This window comes from Pogona vitticeps, chromosome 1 (assembly GCF_051106095.1).
Source record: "Pogona vitticeps strain Pit_001003342236 chromosome 1, PviZW2.1, whole genome shotgun sequence".
Taxonomy (NCBI): Eukaryota; Metazoa; Chordata; class Lepidosauria; order Squamata; family Agamidae; genus Pogona; species Pogona vitticeps.
In genome coordinates this window covers 274,758,190-274,776,722 of record NC_135783.1, presented here as the reverse complement: position 1 = coordinate 274,776,722, position 18,533 = coordinate 274,758,190, and the positions used below count along the sequence as shown (strand labels likewise).

The 18,533-nt window shown below is 39.3% G+C and overlaps 1 protein-coding gene and 1 long non-coding RNA gene across 2 annotated transcripts in view; one reads left to right on the top strand and one right to left on the bottom strand.

Annotated features, from left to right (window-relative positions):
* LOC144585842 (uncharacterized) overlaps nt 1-18,533 on the bottom strand; it is a 757,174-nt gene that overhangs the window by 589,125 nt on the left and 149,516 nt on the right. The gene's annotated exons all lie outside the window — the stretch shown is intronic.
* Nucleotides 1-18,533, top strand: part of ANO3 (anoctamin 3) — a 339,659-nt gene that overhangs the window by 250,944 nt on the left and 70,182 nt on the right. Inside the window, exons 5-9 of the mRNA XM_072985871.2 lie at nt 5,039-5,197; nt 6,371-6,471; nt 11,587-11,631; nt 15,127-15,258; nt 17,149-17,255. Of these exons, the coding sequence (XP_072841972.2) occupies nt 5,039-5,197; nt 6,371-6,471; nt 11,587-11,631; nt 15,127-15,258; nt 17,149-17,255 (544 nt within the window). The remainder of the gene's footprint in view (nt 1-5,038; nt 5,198-6,370; nt 6,472-11,586; nt 11,632-15,126; nt 15,259-17,148; nt 17,256-18,533) is intronic.

Here is an 18,533-nt window from a genome sequence, read left to right as displayed (position 1 = left end):
GTTTTTCCATATCCAGTTCTAACTGTTGCTTCTTTTCCCACGTATAAGTTTCTCAGGAGACAGATAAGGTGGTGAGGCACTCCCATTTCTTTAAGGACTTGCCATAGTTTGCTGTGCTCCACACAGTCAAAGGCTTTTGCATAGTCAATGAAGCAGAGGTAGATGTTTTTCTGGAATTCTCTGGCTTTCTCTATAATCCAGCGCATGTTTGCAATTTGGTCTCTAGTTCCTCTGCCCCTTTGGAATCCAGCTTGTACTTCAGGGAGTTCTCGGTCCACATACTGCTGAAGCCTACCTTGGAGGATTTTGAGCATAACCTTGCTAGCGAGTGAAATGAGTGTAATTGTACGGTAGTTGGAGCATTCTTTGGCACTGCCCTTCTTTGGGATTGGGATGTAGACTGATCTTTTCCAGTCCTCTGGCCACTGTTGAGTTTTCCAAACTTGCTGGCATATTGAATGTAGCACCTTAACAGCATCATCTTTTAAGATTTTAAATAGTTCAACTGGAATGTCATCACCTCCACTGGCCTTGTTGTTAGCCAGGCTTTCTAAGGCCCACTTGACTTCACTCTCCAGGATGTCTGGCTCAAGGTCAGCAACTACATTATCTGGGTTGTTGTTGGAGCCCTTGGAAAATGTGATCTTTCTGAATGAAAATATGCAACAATGAATGACAACTGTACAATTATCACACAAAGAACATTGGCTGACATGGTGATGTATAAAATATGCTATGATTATCCAGACTATTAAACCGTCATTAGAAAAATGGCATGCTGTTATCACATAGCTCACCAAACCATGATTTATTGTGGTGAGAGGTGCAGTAGACCACCGGATGAACTTTCTGAGTTGAATGTAGCATTTTGGTGCTTTTGAAGAGGGAAAGAGGTTAGTTAAAGAAATGAGAAGGAGCTATTTCAGGCAAGTTGGAAAGATAAGAAAGTAAGCTGAAGTACCAGCAAATCCTTTTATTTCATAACATTCATGTGAAGTGGATGGAGGGTAGAGGAAAGCATCAAACCTTAAATTTCACAGAGAAAAAAAAGAGATGGTGAGTATAAAGATGGCACATGGCAAAGAGCTTGATGCATCACTGATATGCAGTAGTAGCAGTGAAGGAGCAAAGGTGGGCCTACACTAGTCTCAGTCTGCCCAGAAAGAAGCATTTAGACTTACCTGAAAAGTAAATCCATAGTGCTCAGTGGTGTTAGCATTGTCACTTTAACTTCCACTTAATGTCAATGAAAGTATGAATTCTGAGCATGTCTTCTAGTTTTTGCCTGCTGTGATCCAAAATGTTAAGACAGGAACATTCTCAGTCAGTGATACATGTGCTCTCGGTAGATTTCAGACATAGTCTAGGTGTGCTAATTGCTTAGAACGCTCCTTCAATCCTTATCTCCCCCTGAAAATGCAGTGTGCTGCCTTCTATGCATTTGTAATATTTTTGGCATTCTAGTGATGTCTCTAGGTGCTGTTCCTCCTAATGTCCTATCCCCACCACCTGCCAGCTTACTGAAAATTATAGATATGAGATATATATTATAGATATATATAGTCATTATATCTATAATCATTATAGATATAATGATTATGTCATTATAGATATAATGACTATAAATGTATGTCATTATTGGGAAAACAGGAGTTTTAGATCATGGTGGGACTTGGGCCCTTTGATAGCAATTGGTAGGATGTTAAGATATGAAAGTCTGAGATCCATTGCTTTAAATTGGTTTCCTTCTGACTCAATGTTAAATGGCCCAGCTGTACTCTCCTTCTAGAGATGAAGGCTATGAGCCACTGATAAGTGATGAAACTGGGAAGGGCAAAGAGAATTATTGATATAAAAATTATCAGAACCTGTTCTGCAAATGCAGTGTGCTTTATACACATCACTTCAAGCAATCAGGGTGGTGCAAAAACCTTTATGTCATTCCACATACAGTAACAGTAAAATATACAAATAGGGCTGAGGCAAACAATAGCTCACTCTCTCCTGTATAAGTAGGACAGATCCTGTTATTAAAATGAGGATTTATTCATGGTGGGTATCGTGTCTGATGCTTCCTGACATGTTGCAGTCTAAAGGTTGAAAGAATTTGCAACCAAGCTTTATAGGAGTCAAATCAACAGCAAACAGGTCTTGCACAACAGGTGTGGAATCAGTGTCCTTGTTTGTCCTAACGTTAGTCCCTGCATCCTGCACATGCACCTCTAAGCTTTCTTGGCTGGGCTAAAATTTGAACCCATTCCAGTCTGGATTCAGATCTCATCTGGGGACTAAAACATTTTGGGTTTCCTTGCTGGATAGCCACTAGATGCATGCAAGTTCTATTGTATGCTTCAACAGTGTTGTATGTTTTGAATTGTTGTGTCCTTCTGGGACAGTTCTTTCTCCTCCATCACTTTATGGAAGACCAGGAATTATCGTTATCTTCCAAGATGCATAAATTATTTATAGACCAGGAAATCTTTGAGCGTATGCATGGATGAAGGATAGAATCTGATCTGATTGTTCCTCTGCAGTATTCTAATATTCTGGACAGTCACTGCCATTTGGTATGCCTCACAGGCTTCACTGTGCTCATTTGATGAGCTGGATCTTTCTACCTATGTTGATAAACTGTGTACTTTGGTTGTGGTGTGAAAGCAAAGGCTAAGATATGCCACATAAGGGGATGGAAGATGGATGTGAGAAATAAGCTGAGAGAGGGAGGGGGAGAGAGAGAGAGAGAACGACTTAAAAAGCACTTCAATCAAGATTTTTCTGGGTGCCTGTGAGAGATGCAGCTAATCACTAAGATATATATACATGTTTATCAGAGCAACTGAAGAAGGAAGAAGCCAAAACATTTTGCTTAAATAGCACCATTTGTTAGCCAGTCTTATAAGTGTGTGTGTGTGCGCGCGCGCACGCGCGCGCGCGCGCACGCACGCACGCACGCACGCACGCACGCACGCACGCACGCACGCACGCACACACACACACTTCAGTATATATTGTGAATGGTAGCAAGCATAAGAAACTAGCAGTGTTCACAGTACCCCAAACAGCAGTACCAGCAGTTGTATTCTGAAGCCCAATTCCATCACCCCTGCAACAACAGGGCAAGGGCAATCTTTGTGAAAGCATAGCAGGGGTCTATTCTTCAGAGTCATCATCCCAGAGGAAGGACATGGCAGAGGCAGAGGTAGAGGCATGTATATTCAGGAAACCAAAAAAGACCGACCCCTTGTCTTACTGGGCTGAGAAGGAGTCTGTTTGGGGAGGTCTGGTCAAGGTGCCAGTAGAACAGCTGTCTTGCCCACCAACCAGTAAGAGAATGTAATCTCAGGCAAGGGACATTGTCAGTCCACACTGCTCACACGTGGGTCTGTAGAAAAACATACAGTGGCGCCTCGCAAGACAAATGCCTCGCAGGACAAAAACTTGCAAGACAAATGGTTTTGGCAATGGGGTTGATGACTCGCAAGACAAATGTTCCTATGGCCGTGCTTCACAAGACAAATGTTTTACGTTCTTTGCTCCTGCCCTATGTTTGCTGATTTTTAAATGTTTTTCTATGATGTTTAAAATGTTAAAGTTTTTTGATTGAAATTTTTAAATCATCTGCACAATATGTATGGCTTTAAAGAACACTTAATAAAGCCTTTGTAAACCAAATTTGACTTAGTTCTGACTTTTTTTGCCCATAGGAATGCATTAATTAGATTTAAATGTATTCCTATGGGAAAACGCATTTCGCAAGATGAATTTTTCACAAGACAACATTAACCGCGGAACGAATTAAATTTGTCTTGCGAGGCACCACTATATTTTCCTTCAGGTCAATCTACCATTGCTGGACTTCCCTGAAGTTCCCTTTAAGTAAGAGAGAATGGCACACTCTGCTCACAGTACTAAGTGTGCCATGCTTCAGTCTGCTGCTCCCTTCTTTCTCATCTTTCATTCTTCCATCTGCTACTCCAAGACTGTGTTCAGTCACTCGACTGTATTGTGCCCCATGCTGTTGGCACAGTCCACATCACAGCTGCTCTAATATGTCTGCCAGTGCTACCCTATTCCCCAGTGTGACCTGTCTTCTGCTTCCCCAATGCTACTAGTATTTCCTGCTGGCATTCCTACTGTTCATGGTTCAATCAGTATGCCTATTACAATTATTTCTTAGTACCTTGGCACTGTTGACTGTTGATGCACACATTTTTGTTGTTGTTGCACAATTGCTGGGAAGGTGTCAGACAACACATGGAAATCATGCAAAAATGTTTTTCCTGTTTGTGTTTTTTATGGGGAAAATAATGGCTATATAATATTCATATTAACTGTAATGGAGTTCTAGATCAGTGGTTCTTAACCTTTGTTACTCGGATGTTTTTGAACTGCAACTCCCAGAAACCCCAGCCAGCACAGTTGGTGGTGAAGGCTTCTGGGAGCTGCAGTCCAAAACTCCTGAGTAACCCAAGGTTAAGAACCATTGTTCTAGATAACCTGAAATTTTGAATGTTTAAAATTCTAAATCTGAAGGACTGTAATTTTAAATTCCAAACATAAATTTTGGAAGAATTTAGGTTTTTCCCTGGATCAGTGTTGGTTGAAATCACCAAAGTGTCTGAAAGATGTAGGGCTAGTCACACATTCTCTATTATAATTAACTAGGCAGGTGAGGAGTGGGAAATCCCTCTCATCTCTGGTCATGATGAGTCTGAAGGAAAAAAGCTTCCTTTACATGTGGATATTCTCCTTGTAAGGCAGAACTTTGGATAATCAAGATTGTCCACAATCCCCACTCCATATAGGACATTCACCACTTTAGGCTCCTTGATTTTTGTCTAAGTAAAGTGAAAGGAGAAGTGCTCCCCTTTTTATATGTTTAGCTAACACTTATGTAGAATGCCTAAATAGCAATACTGTATAGCTGCCCTTCTTCTGTCTCAGTTCACCACCTGCCAAATTCAGGCTAATGTGGTACTCATTTTCTTTAGACTAGATGTCAAGTTTGATATTTCTTTTCCCCCTTTTTTTCTTTCAGAATGATATGAGTGCCCTGGCAACTTCAGGTCTCTTCTTCAAGGATGGAAAAAAGCGTATAGACTACATTTTAGTTTATAAAAAGTCTAGCCCACAAATAGAGAAAAGAAGCACTTTTGAAAAGAATCTGCGGGCAGAAGGATTAATGTTAGAAAGAGAGGTATGTTTCTGCAGTGACTGTGCAATGGGGTCCTTAAGCAGAGAGAACAAACCCATCTTCCAAAGCTATCTTTTGTCAGACAGTGCAGGCACAACTTTTACTGACTTTTATGGGAGGTGGGTTGCAATTTTTTGATTCAGTGGTTGGGCAACAAGACCATCATTTTTAGTTGCCTAGAGTGGTCGCAAGACCAGATGGGCGGGGTATAAATAAAATAAATGAATAAAATAAATACTGGCAAGGGAATCAAAACTTCTATGAGGACTCTAGATCTTTAGATATCTGTCCTATCACAGAATGCACTAAAAAGTGTGCTGCTTATATAAGCATAGAGCTTAAAGCACTCTCTGGGTGGGTTTAGAACTTATCTATGTAGGCTACACATTGCTTCTGCTCTGGGAGCTAAGAACTTAATTTGCTGACCTCAGAAGGATGTAAGGCTGACTGAACCTCAAGACAGGTATCTGGGATTGAACCTGGGTTGTGAGCAGAATTTTGGCTGTATTACTGAAGCTTAACCACTGTGTCATGAGGCTATTTCTTCTAGTAGGTGGTATTTTCCTGGAGGAAAGAATTCCAGTCAAAAACCTATACCTTCAAGGCTGCAGGGGCAGACATACCTCCTATGCAGAAAGTCACAATTACTCCTCCATAGATGATGTGTGTGGCAAAATTAAAATGAGGAAAACACTCATAAATGTTGTGGAAGGTGGTAATGGTTCTTTCCTCTGATATTTTTAGGACCACAGAAGGGGTAGAGCTAAGTACCCACTCTCCCCTTATATTTGATAAAGGACCAAGGATCTGTCTGTATATTCTTGAGGAATTCCCTTGACAGTAGACGCTGGGGAAAGTGCAACCATAAAAATAATAATATGGAAATAGTTTCTGGTTGTTTGTAAATTCCCTGAGTAGACACCACATGAAAAGAGAGGCAGGCAGTGTGTATCATAACTGAATTGTGTCCTCCGAACTGTGATGGGCTGCTTTTAGAAAGGACATTTGACCTCTTCCTGTGAAATGTATGTGTCATTCAGACATCCTAGAGCAAAGTAAGGAGAGTCCTAGCAAAAGCTGGAATTTCAGTAATTAATAGGAATCTACTTTAAAGTATGCTAAGAAACTGCCTAGATCTGGAATGGTAATGACTGCTTATTTTGTTACCTTTTGCAGCCAGCCATTACAAATAGTGATATTATGTTTGTTAAAATTCACTGTCCTTGGGACACGCTATGCAAATATGCTGAAAGAATGAACATCAGGATGCCTTTCAGGTAATGTCATTCTTGGTCTCATTTTTATTCTTTATTTTTAGAAATGTATGAAGCAAACAGGCTTGACTTCAAAAACAATGTTTTTGTATACTTATATTTTCCTAATGTTCTGAAGAAGATATTTTCAAGAAATATGAATGTTGCACTTGCATTAATTTTAATCAGATTCAGCACATCCTTATATCTATCTATCGATCTATCGATCTATCGATCTATCCATCCATCCATCCATCCATCCATCCATCCATCCATCCATCCATCCATCCATCCATCCATCCATCCAACCATCCATCCATCCATCGATCTATCGATCTATCAATCTATCTATCTATCTATCTATCTATCTATCTATCTATCTATCTATCTATCTATCTATCTATCTATCTATCTATCTATCTATCTATCTATCTATCTATCTATCTATCTATCTATCTATCTATCTATCTATCTATCTGTCTGTCTGTCTGTCTGTCTATCTATCTGTCTATCTATCTATCTGTCTATCTATCTATCTATCTATCTATTTGATTTAACAGTAACTTTCCAAGTGAAAAGAAATGCAATGGCAAAGACAAATAGTCTATTCTTTATTAGTAATGATCTCTGTAAATTCTTGTGTCACATTTCAAAAGATTTCTGTATGAGATCTTTAGGCTTAATTTAAGGTATTGAAGATGAGATGGTTAGCAAGGGAGACAGGAAGATGAGTTTCACCTTGTTTCCCATAATTCCCTCTCACTTCAAAAGTTTGTAGCTACATATAAATCCTGCAAAACATTCGTGTACAATCTCCATTTGAGTATCATTTGAATGGAGATGAATGTAGGATGAAACAATCAACATTCAGTTGGCTGAATGAAGTCATCCTTTTCAAAGCTGTCTCTATTTAGCTAATGAAACTTTTAAATAGGCCAATTGACTACAGTCTCCCCCTTGTTGCACCCAGTGTAGTCCACATGAATTCTGAAGGAGCAAAGCTTGTTTGTTAGGCTCAAGCTCTATTTAATTTACCCCAGAGGAGTATATATATGTGACTCTTCCAGAATTAAGTGGCTGATGGATCAAACCAACAGCCATGAACCAACAGTTTTAAGGAAGGGAAGCTAATTAATTTCAAGGAGTGATTTTAATGGCCATTACTTAGCATTTGTGTAAACAGGCCAGTTTTCATCATGCTGACTTCAAAAAGGGGGATTCTTTATAAAAGAAGAGCAAAGAAATTCACGATTAATGTGTTTAATAAAAGATATTATTTTGAGCATTCTTTCCTGCTTTGAGGGTTTACGTAGAATGATTGAATAATATGAGTTGTTCCTTCCATCTGAGCAGAAGAAAATACGACACTTATGTGACTAATACTGCAGGTTTTTATGCTTTAAAAATTGCCCTGTCTCTTGAGAAGCATCAAAGCTTATTGTGCCGTTTTTGGCTAGCTTTCCTCTCAGAATAATCTATCTCGCAGAGTTTTTGCAAAGTTTTAATGGGAAAGCTACACCAATCCCTCTCAGCTCTGTGGGGAGAAGGAGCAAATAAGTACAGGCTCTTCATTCTACAAAAAAATGGGAAAAAAAAGAAACCTCAGCCCTGCTTTTAAAACATGACAGAACATGAAGAAGTTACTTTCTTAAAACACAATTCCTCTCACCAGCATGGCCACTTGAAGAACCCAGCTCTTTCCCCCCCCAAAAAAAAAAACCTCCAAAGGGAACTGGAGAGTATTAAAAGGAAGAAAGATAAAAGGCCTCTTCAGTTGTTAACTTTGCTGCTGCCAACACAAATAATAAGAAGTAGCAACCCATCTATTAAATATAGGTTCCTACTTGGATGCAGGCTCCACACAGGCAAGAACCCTAGAGCAACGGTTATGTACCACAGACCCTCTTCAAAAATCTTTTTTGTCATGGACTACCAAGACTTAACTCAAGATTTTGCTTTGAACAGGATGCACCCTCATCAACAGTATTTACATTTCAAATACAGCCAGTGATCCATTCTGAGGCTCAGCCAAAATATATTGCTATGAAATTCACTGAGATTATATTGAAAAGTCGCTTTACCCGACAATAACTAAATGGTTTTACTAGCAGAAATCAAAGAAGAAACATGATTACAAAGTCTGCCTGAACACTCATTCACACTGACACTGACTAACTCCGACTCTCTCTCTTCCTGAGGCTTCTGACTGTCTGCTCAATAGCAAGAAATGTCATGTGCTGCCACCCAGCTGCTCAGTGTCATTCACTTGTATGTTCTCACCGTGTGCAGAAATATGAAACAGCTATTTGCTATCAGTTATTTTTATAGCCAGTTTTTACTTTTGTTTGTTTTTAATGGAGGTGGTAAGGTTTTACACAAACAAGCAAGGGAAATTAAGATGTTTTTCTATGTTTCCTTTTCTTTCTTGCTTTCTTTCATTCACACGTTCTCTCTCTTTTAAGTGCAAAATATCGCAATCAAGCCTTCGTGGACCCCCTGTGAGGACATTGTGGACCCCTGGGGGTCCACAGACCACAGGTTAAGAAAGTGTGCCCTAGAGCAGTGATGGCTAACCTTTTTGAGCCTGAATGCCCAAACTTAAAATCAACAACAACAACCCAGTGGGCAGCGGGTGGCGGGAGCGGGAGTGGAAGTGGCAGCGGAAGGGGGAATCCTGGGCACGGAGGTGCCTCCAGATCCCCAACCCCTGCCAGCGCCAGCTGCTCTGGATCCTGGCCCGCCACCTGTTGGGGTGCTAGCACCGTGGCTGCAGCTGCCTTCTCAGGTTTGGTAGCAATCCGGCAACTTATGGCTTGCGTGTCTGCAGAGAGGGCTCTGCTGCCAGCTATGACACACATGCCATAGGTTGTCCATTGCTGCCCAGAGAATCTATTTTCTTACTCCTGTATACAACCTACACACAACCAGGATCCTTCCCTTCATACTTCACCGTTAATGTGAACAAATAAAGCAGAGAAGGGGCATGGCTATTTGCCTCTCTCTGTCCATGTTGATAATAAAGTCTGAACTGGGCTATTCTTGCAAAAAAAATGTTTTTATTCTGCTGAGTAATCTTAAAATATTTGTAGGTAATCTTGAGGGGTTTTTAAAGGATAATAGGTATGTGCTAATTATCAAGTGAATGGCTGTAAAATGAAGCATCCTGGGAGCTGTTACCCCTGAAAATATTTCGGTACAGGGGTTTCACGATTGGAAGGGTCAGGTAAACCATGCCTTTGGCACTGCACATGGTGTTGCATCGTCCCAGACTACTAAACCCTGACATTCATTCACTGGACATGGACCTCTAGAACCTGTTAAATCTTATGGCCATAGGCTTCCATGTAATCTGGAACCCTTAAAAAATTAGAGTTCTACAGAATCCTATATCCTACATGTGTCGATGTGACTATGTGTGGATATTGGGGATCCAGGGAAAATGTTTTACAGGGCTAGCAGTGTGGCTCTCTGCTCTATCTAGCTAGTAGAACCCTTCTTCATGTTGAAAGTGATTAATATGCCAAGCAGGTGGTTTCTCACATACAGCTAGCTTGGAAGTCCTTCAGGATCAAGATTCCAAAGCAGCAATAGAAATAGTCCTGTTTAGGGTCAGTGTTCTGGTCCCCCAATTGAATTTTTTAGCTAGTTTGGGGCTACTCCTGAATATATTCTGATTTAGTCAGGAGTTCTGCCACAGATCCAACTCAGTTTGTAAGTTTATAAGGCCATCATGCTCTGTGCTCTGGAAAACCAACCTAATTGTAACTCTGTTTCTGTATTGAATTTGGAGGCATGGTAAAACCTAAAAGAGAGAGGCTCACCTGCTAAATTTCAGACAGCTGGCTTCACGAGTTTGTGTACTAGGCATCTTTAAAATTTGCTTTTAAAATAAGAAATCAGTTTGGTTCAGAATTTGTGATTTGTTCAAAGCTAATGCACAGTCCTAATTCTAAGTCAATGGCCAGTATCCTGTTGCTTAGTGAATTAAATCACATTAGAGTAGTCCCAATGAATCCATGAAGCATATGACAGAGTTGACTCACCAAATATCTGGGCCTAATCCAGTGCAATTTACTGAGGTAAATAATAGGGTTTTGGCTATTCTGTGACATTCAGACTACTGCTGGACCCCTGTATTTATAGATACCTGTGGCCAACTCCTTACCTCTTTACAATGATGTGCTGATTTGATGGGCTAAGATGGCAAATGATGATGATGCACTTGCAGTATTAAAGTTATGCTGAAGAATTTGTGTTAGCTGCCTTGTGTTCTCTGTCAGAACAGTGAGAACTAGGACATACACAAAAATTAAATTAAGCCATGGGAGCTGTTACTTGTCAAGTCAAGGTGGCATGCCATGCTTCACTTTCCGTCAAAGCTTCTTACTGCAAGGAAGAGCGCTGTTCTTTTTCATTGCTGTGATAATTGACACAAAAGATGGCAAAAGGAGAGAATCATCACCCCGTCCTTCCCAACATAAAAAAGAATCTCCTTACTCAGTTCTGCTGTTCATAAATGTGTCTGGGTATGACAGTTGGGACTATGTCTCCTATCCATCCATCATTACAGGATACCTTTGTGTAGTGAATTTATAGAGTAACTATTTTGTTGATACTTTGTGTCAGCATTTCAGGAAAAAAATGTGTGACGTTTTTCACCTATACTTACGGGGTTCACTTAAGGAACCAAAAAACAAACAAACAAACAAAAAGAGTCAGAAGGTTATCAGTTTCAGTTCCTGCATCCAGGTATCTACGTCCTGTGATATGTGTTCAAAAGATTAGCTGATAGAATGGCAACACTCTTCACACTATTAAAAAAATCAGTGCAAACTGAAAAGGAAAAGATGTGTTGTCTCCAGGGTTCTGTAATGCATAACAACTTAATGCATGCTAAATGTTTAATTTAAAGTAGTTCAATCTTTATCCACGTCATTAATATTTAATCTATTTTCATGCAGGAATTTCTCAGTCAACAGTTTTTTAAAAATATCTCCTCCTCTTTTAAATGATGCTTTCTGGCACCTTCCTTTTATAAAGGTCCATTTTACAAATCAGCTACGCTCCAATGTTTGTGTGTGTGTGCTTCCTTTTGCTCAGTACAAAACTGTTCTCAGATAATTTGTGTTGTTCTTGCAGGAAAAAATGTTACTACACTGACTGGAGGAGCAAAACGATGGGCAGGTTGGTGGGTGCTGCATAGCTTTTAATTTTGAAAGATACTCACTTAAGTCAATTGCATCCTGACAGTTGTAAATTTATCCTAATTTGGTATCAGATTGATTTGATCAATGGATTCAGTTGAATGTTGCTTTGTTTTTGTTTTTAATTTTAGAGATGTGATAATTTTTCACACAAAATAAGCAGAGGTGGAGAGTTTTTTTGGTGTTGGATATTGTTCTCATAGTGCCAACTTGCCATGAGTTTGGTATTCTGAAGGTTGTAGTCCAAAACCCAAATACCTGCTTGTCTGAGATTGGTAGCGTTTTGATAGGAGGATCTATGCTAAGAGTCCATATGAGGACAAGAAGCGGAGGGTCTATATAGCTTGACTCGTGACTGGAGAAGAGGGTGCTCCTTGAAATTTGAGGGTAAAGCAGCTCCCCATGTTGATCCAGGAGCCACCTCTTGGTGTCCATGAGAATGTTGGTCCTGAGCTATGAGTGGAACAGAACTTGCAGAAAATACCTTTCTGTAGCCTCCTCCTTTTCACTGTCCTTACTGTTCTAGAAACTCTCTGAAAAGCTTCCCTGGAAGATTGTGGGCCTCACCTGAATGGATGCAGTCAGATGCCTCATGGGTTAGAGGCACCTTTTACAAAGAGAACTCTACTCACATAATGTGCCTCTGCCCATTTTTATCCAGTTTCTCCATATCTCATTGTTGTCTCTGAACCTAATCCCACATGAGTCTAGACAGAATGTAATCCACCACAGACGTGCAAGGGAAGGGGGGGCAAGGAGATCCTTGTCAATCAACTTCTTTCTGCTTGCAGTTCTGAGGATTCCATCCAAGGTCTTGTCAAGCCCTTTTTCTGTAAGAACACTAAAGCTGAACATGACCAGAGGTGACTCTGAGGACTTCTGTGTATACCACATGCCATTTAACAGTATGGTATGCCATTACTACATTAGTCCTAGATGCTGGTAATTTCTATTCAGCTGAGTTGTGATCCAAGGCATCTGCTCCATGATGCATAAGAGGGGGGGGGAGCAAAAGTGTGGGAAGAAATAGAGCAAGGTGTCAATTTATGCTGTGATGGGGTATTTCATTATAAACCCACCTTACATTCATTCAATTATTGGATGTGTTCCCAGACATCACAGTAAAATTCCAAAAGAGAATTGCTGTCTTTCATTTTTTGTGCCTCTCTTACATGTGTTTTTTTCTATAGATTTTGATTCATAGTTAGAATTATTGAAGTTCTACTGCATTTTCTTCATATTTCATTAAACAAATGCTGTAACGTAACAGATTTCAGTTGTTGCATTCAAAAGAAAATTGTTTCATTTGTCATTATTCCATACCAAAAAATGGCTGAAAGCAAAAGAAGCATTTCAGATACCCTGAAATTTAAAAGATAGAAAATTCTCAACCGTCCCCCACAGAGCGAATAATACTGTGTGGTTGCTATTTTCACTGAATATAATGAAAATTGCTAAATTTATTATTACTACTTTCCTAGGACCTCCAAATACAGAAGGCCTATTATGATTGAGAATACATTTAGTATGCTTAACATATGTTAAACATATTTTAGATTTGGTGGAAGATAGATGCATAATTTTAAAATAACTTTGCATATATTACTGGCAGGGGCCTTAAATATTTTACAACTTATTTCCTCTCCTGAATCATGCATGTACTTGCTTTCAATCGCATAATGTGTGCATATAATATTCACATGCCTTTGTGTTATGATATGTCAATTAACATTTTCCACTCAACATCTAGAACATCCAGATCTACAGTCTTGTAATAGTACTAAAAATGATTTTCCCACTTAATGGTTCCGTTTGTTTATTCCTGTTAGAGTGTGTTGTTTTTTCTTCTCTTTTATCTTTCTTTTTCTTTTTTGTTTGTTTGTTTCTCTTGTTTTGGAGGATAATGAAGTTGTTTCTGAGAATAATGAAGTCATGACTCATGAGAGAATTCATAGATTCACTTTACTAATTATGTGCTCTGAAGCTTTGGTTTTCACTGTTTGACAGGATGAGCAGAGAAAGATGGAATCCCTCCTTTTCTTCAGTTCCACACAGGAATGGGGTGGAGTGGGGAATGGGATGGTCCCCAGGAATATTCCAATGATACATCCCTGAATTTTATGCTGTGTAGATATAAGTATCCTTCATATTTTAGAGTTATAAGGAAAAGGAAGAAATATTTTAACCCAGTAAAAACAACAACAAAGTGAATGGAGTTGCAGGGGTTAAATCGCCATCACTAAGTGTTTCGGTTAAAAAAAAAGATTAAAATTCATAGGCAACTGGTGATTGGAACAGGAAATCCCTTGTGAAATTTTGGGGTCAGGTGCCCCCCCCCCGCTCTGTTAACAGGCAACCTAATAGTGATGCAGGTTGATTAAACCATTATATGAATGTTAAATGATATGCTCCTTATATACTCATAAATTTGTAAAAAGAAACCCATATTCCTGGGTACCCTCCCATTCCCCACTCCAAAACAAGAGAAACAAACAAAACAGAAAAAGAAAAAGAAAGGTAAACGAGAAGAAAAAACAACAAACTTTAACAGGAATAAACAAACAGAACTATTATCTGGGAAAATCATTTTTAGTACTATTACAAGCCAACAGTAAAAGCAGAAACAATGAGGTTAGCCTTAACTCTGGCTGCTTCTAGAAATTATATAGTAAACCATTTTGATATTACAACTGCTTATTTAAATGCAGAGTTACAAGAAGAATTGTATATGGCGCAGGAACATGGTTTTGAAAGCTCTAAACCAGGAATAGTATACAGATTATACAAAACAATTTATGGATTGAAACAATCAGCAAATAATTGGAATCTGTGTCTGCATTCAACACTGAAAAAGTTAAAATATAGAAACAGTTTGGCAGATCTATCTTTATATGTGAAAGAATGCAGAAAAGAGCTAAATATTTTGTAAGCTTATGTAGATGCCATATGTTTTATGTCAAAGGATCAGAGCCAAATAGATTTATTTGAAAAGCAGTTGAAAAAGGAATTCAATTTGAAGAACCTAGGCCCAATACAAAATTATTTGGGGGTGCAAATTCAGAAACAAGACAAAGGTTATGTGTTAGGTCAGAAAGTGAAATTTGAACAAATATTGGTAAAATATAACCATGCAAGAATGTAAAAGTGTACAAACACCAATGATAGTGGACTTTCAAAAGTCAGAAATTGGGAACAAAGAGTTTGAAAATCAGGAAATATATCAGTCAGCAATAGGAAGTCTGCTGTATCTTGCCAATTGGACAAGACCAGACATTGCTGCAGTGGTGAATATTCTGAGTAGACATGTGTCAAAACCTACACAAAAACATTGGTTAGGAGTTAAAGGGGTGTTCAGATATTTAAAAGGAACACTTGACAAGTTAGTCTTGTACAGCACTGCATAGCACGTGGTGGAGGGGAAAGGCGAAACAGCCATGAAAACCTAACATGTTTTTTCAATGCATTGTTTTTGCAGTTTGCAGAGGAATATGAGACAACTGAAAAGCTGGTTACCCAGGAATCCTATGAAACTTGATAAAGAAGCACTTCCTGACCTAGAAGAAACAGATTGCTACACAGCACCCTTCAGTCGAGCACGCATACATCAGTAAGCGGTCGTCTAAAATACATTCCTATTCATAAGACACCCACATTAATATTTCATTTTTCCTCAGCAGGTGACACAACAACAATCATAATTAACAGATGGCTGATGTCAAAACGAAGCGGAAATTATATTCCAAAAATTCTCTCATCCAGAAGCGGAGTCTGTATTCTATCATTTCTTCTAGTGAAATATCTTTGGTTAACATAATTCCACTCAGAAAATTGATTTCATTTTCTGAAAATAGTACAGTTAAGAATACTCAATTTAAAAGGTTTTAGGTGACTGAACTACTTTAAAACTTTGAAGGCCATGGTCTTTAGTGTTATCTTCCCCCCCCACACACACACACATAAAGCAGATCATGTTACATTTTCTTTACATTTTCTTAATTGAAGTCATCATTTTATAAATACACGTCTTACTGCATCCTTTTCAATTTGACTTCAGAGTAAATAATCAGTGAAATAACAAAAAATGGTTAATAATAAGGAGGTTTGAGACACTTATTCCAATTAGGCCACTGTCTCAGAAGAATCATCTTACCAAATCATCTTACCAAAGATAGGTGAGAATCTTCAGTTACCTTTTGATCAGAATTTACGAAAATTTTCAGAATTCAAGTGCAAGGGTAATGAGTGTATTTATTTATACCCAGGAATGTATGAGAAGTCTGTTTCAGTTAATGTTTGATTAGAATTTTCCAAAATTCTCAAAATTCACCTGTAGCAGAAAGCAGAATTGACAGATTTGCTCATTCCTCTATTTTCTACAACTTATATACAAATGTTTGTATTTAACTAGTGAACTTATTTTGATGAAATACATCCATCAGAGGACAAGGGAGGAGAACATTTTAGTAATTCCAGTATCTCCTGCAGCCCCTTGTGCCTCCATCAACATCTCTTCTGGAGGCTTAGGGTCTCTGCAGTGGCCATCACAATGACTGACTCTGGGGAGCCCTCAGAGCCAAGCACTGAGGGACAGGGACTCCAGAGAACTTGCCAGGCCACATACTTTGCTCTGAGAAGGTCCTTCTTCAGAATAAGACATTGGGCAGATTCCTACTGTCAGTATTCATGTGTGTAAGGTAAATCACATAAGCCTTAGCAATAAATCGCTACTTATTAACAACGTACCAAGGGACATAGTCAACACTTGATTAATGAGCAACAATTTGCCATGATTTCCCTCATGTAACCATAAAATGGCAAGAGGATTCTGCCTATTGTGGGCAAGGGGCCCTCAAGATTGTCTGTGTTACAATAGTCCAAGCAGATTCCATGGCCTAGTCCTACCCCTTTGAGTGAGGTATGAGGGGAAAGGCCATGGGCAAAGTGTGTCCTCCAACTTCAACCAATAGGACATCTTGTGCCACTATGGACTGTGACAAAGTTTCTTTCCTCTGTGCTCTGCCTTAATAATATGTTATGGACAAGGAAACATTATTGGAACTGTGCCTGGTTTAATCCCCGTAGGCTTGGTTGGCATAGCAGTTAAACTGCAGTACTGTAGTCAAGACTCTGGTCACAACCTGAGTTTAGTCCCAAAAGGCTCAGGTAGCCAGCTCAAGGTTGACTCAGCCTTCCATTCTTCTAAGGTCATTAAACTGAGTACCCATCTCACTGGGTGGGCAATGCATAACTTGCATAATTATATTGTAAACAATCCAGAGAGTGTTGTAAGTGCTATGGGCCATTATACAAGCAAGACACGTTGCTTTGCTTTTGGTTATTTGAAGCCTATGGATCGTTAAATAAATAAACAATACTGGTATGAAGTTCTATGTTTAAACTGTGATATGACTTCATTCATTGTGCAAAAAAACTATGATATGCTGGGACTTAGACAGCTGCTCTGCCAATTAATTGACACCAACTATCTTTTTCACAGTTTTACAATAAACAACAAAGACAGCTTCTTCAGCAACTCCACAAGAAGTAGGATAGTACACCATATGCTGCAGAGGACAAAGTATGAAGACGGGAAATCAAAAATGGGTACAATTTCATAAAAATATTTTGGGCATTAAACTGCTTCTTTCTAGCAACCCACAGTCAGGGAATAACTTACTGGGCAGAGCAATCTCTCTCTCTCTCCTTTATATATGTCTATGTTACATAGCAAGGCATCTGTTTTATGCAGAGCCCTCTCTGATTGTTGTGAGCAAGGTAGGAGAGTAGATGTGTGTGTTTTATCCTTTCTTTTTAAATTATTTTTAGTTCCACTTCAGGGAATAAGCCTGCAGGGAGAGGAAATATTTATTTTATTTATTTATTTACAAGATTTTTTTAGCCGCACCTTTACCAATGGTCTCTGAGAGGCATACAACAATGTTAAAACTTTTTAAAACATTGAAATCATTAAAAATAGGCAATACAGTGGTGCCTCGCAAGATGAGCGCCCCGTTTAACGACGAAATCGCATCACAACGAAGTTTTTGCGATCGCAAAATGATGTTTCCTATGGGAGAATTTCGCTTTGCAATGATCGGTTCCCTGCTTCGGGAACCGATTCTCGCAAAACAACGATTTTTGACCAGCTGATTGGCGGTTTCAAAATGGCCACTGGGTAAAAAAAATGGCTCCCCACTGTTTTTTGGAATGGATTCCTCGCTGCACGGGCAGCGAAAATTGCCGCGCTATGGTGGATCTTCGCTGCACAGTGAGTTTCAAGCCCATCAGAATGCATTAATCGGGTTTTAATGCATTTCTGTGGGCTTTTTAATTTCGCATTACGATGTTTTCGTTCTACAGTGATTTCGCTGGAACGAATTAACATTGTAATGCGAGGCACCACTGTATTATAATAATAATAATCTATATTTAAAACAGTCATTAAAACATTAATATCAATAAATTCTGCTGCTCATATGACCAGCTAATGGATACTATTTAATTAAAATGCTGGCTAAACAGAAAAGTCTTTGCTTGGCACCAAAAAACCAAAAGTGTTGGAGCCAGGCAGATCTCTATGGGGGGGCATTCCAAAGTTGGGGGGTAACAGCCGAGAAGGCCCTATTTTGGCATGCTATCCCCCTCACCTCTTTCAGGGATGGCACCTTCAGAAGGGCCTCCTGGCCTGATCTTAGAGGACAGGCAGGCTTGTATGGAAGAAGGTGGTCCTTTGGATAACCAGGTCTTAAGCCATTTAGGGCTTTATATGTCATAGTAAGCACTTTGAATTGGGCCCGAGCAGCAACCGGCAGCCAGTGTAATTTTTCAGAACTGGCGTGATGTGAGTCTGTGTGGCGACACCACTTACCAGCCGCGTTCCAT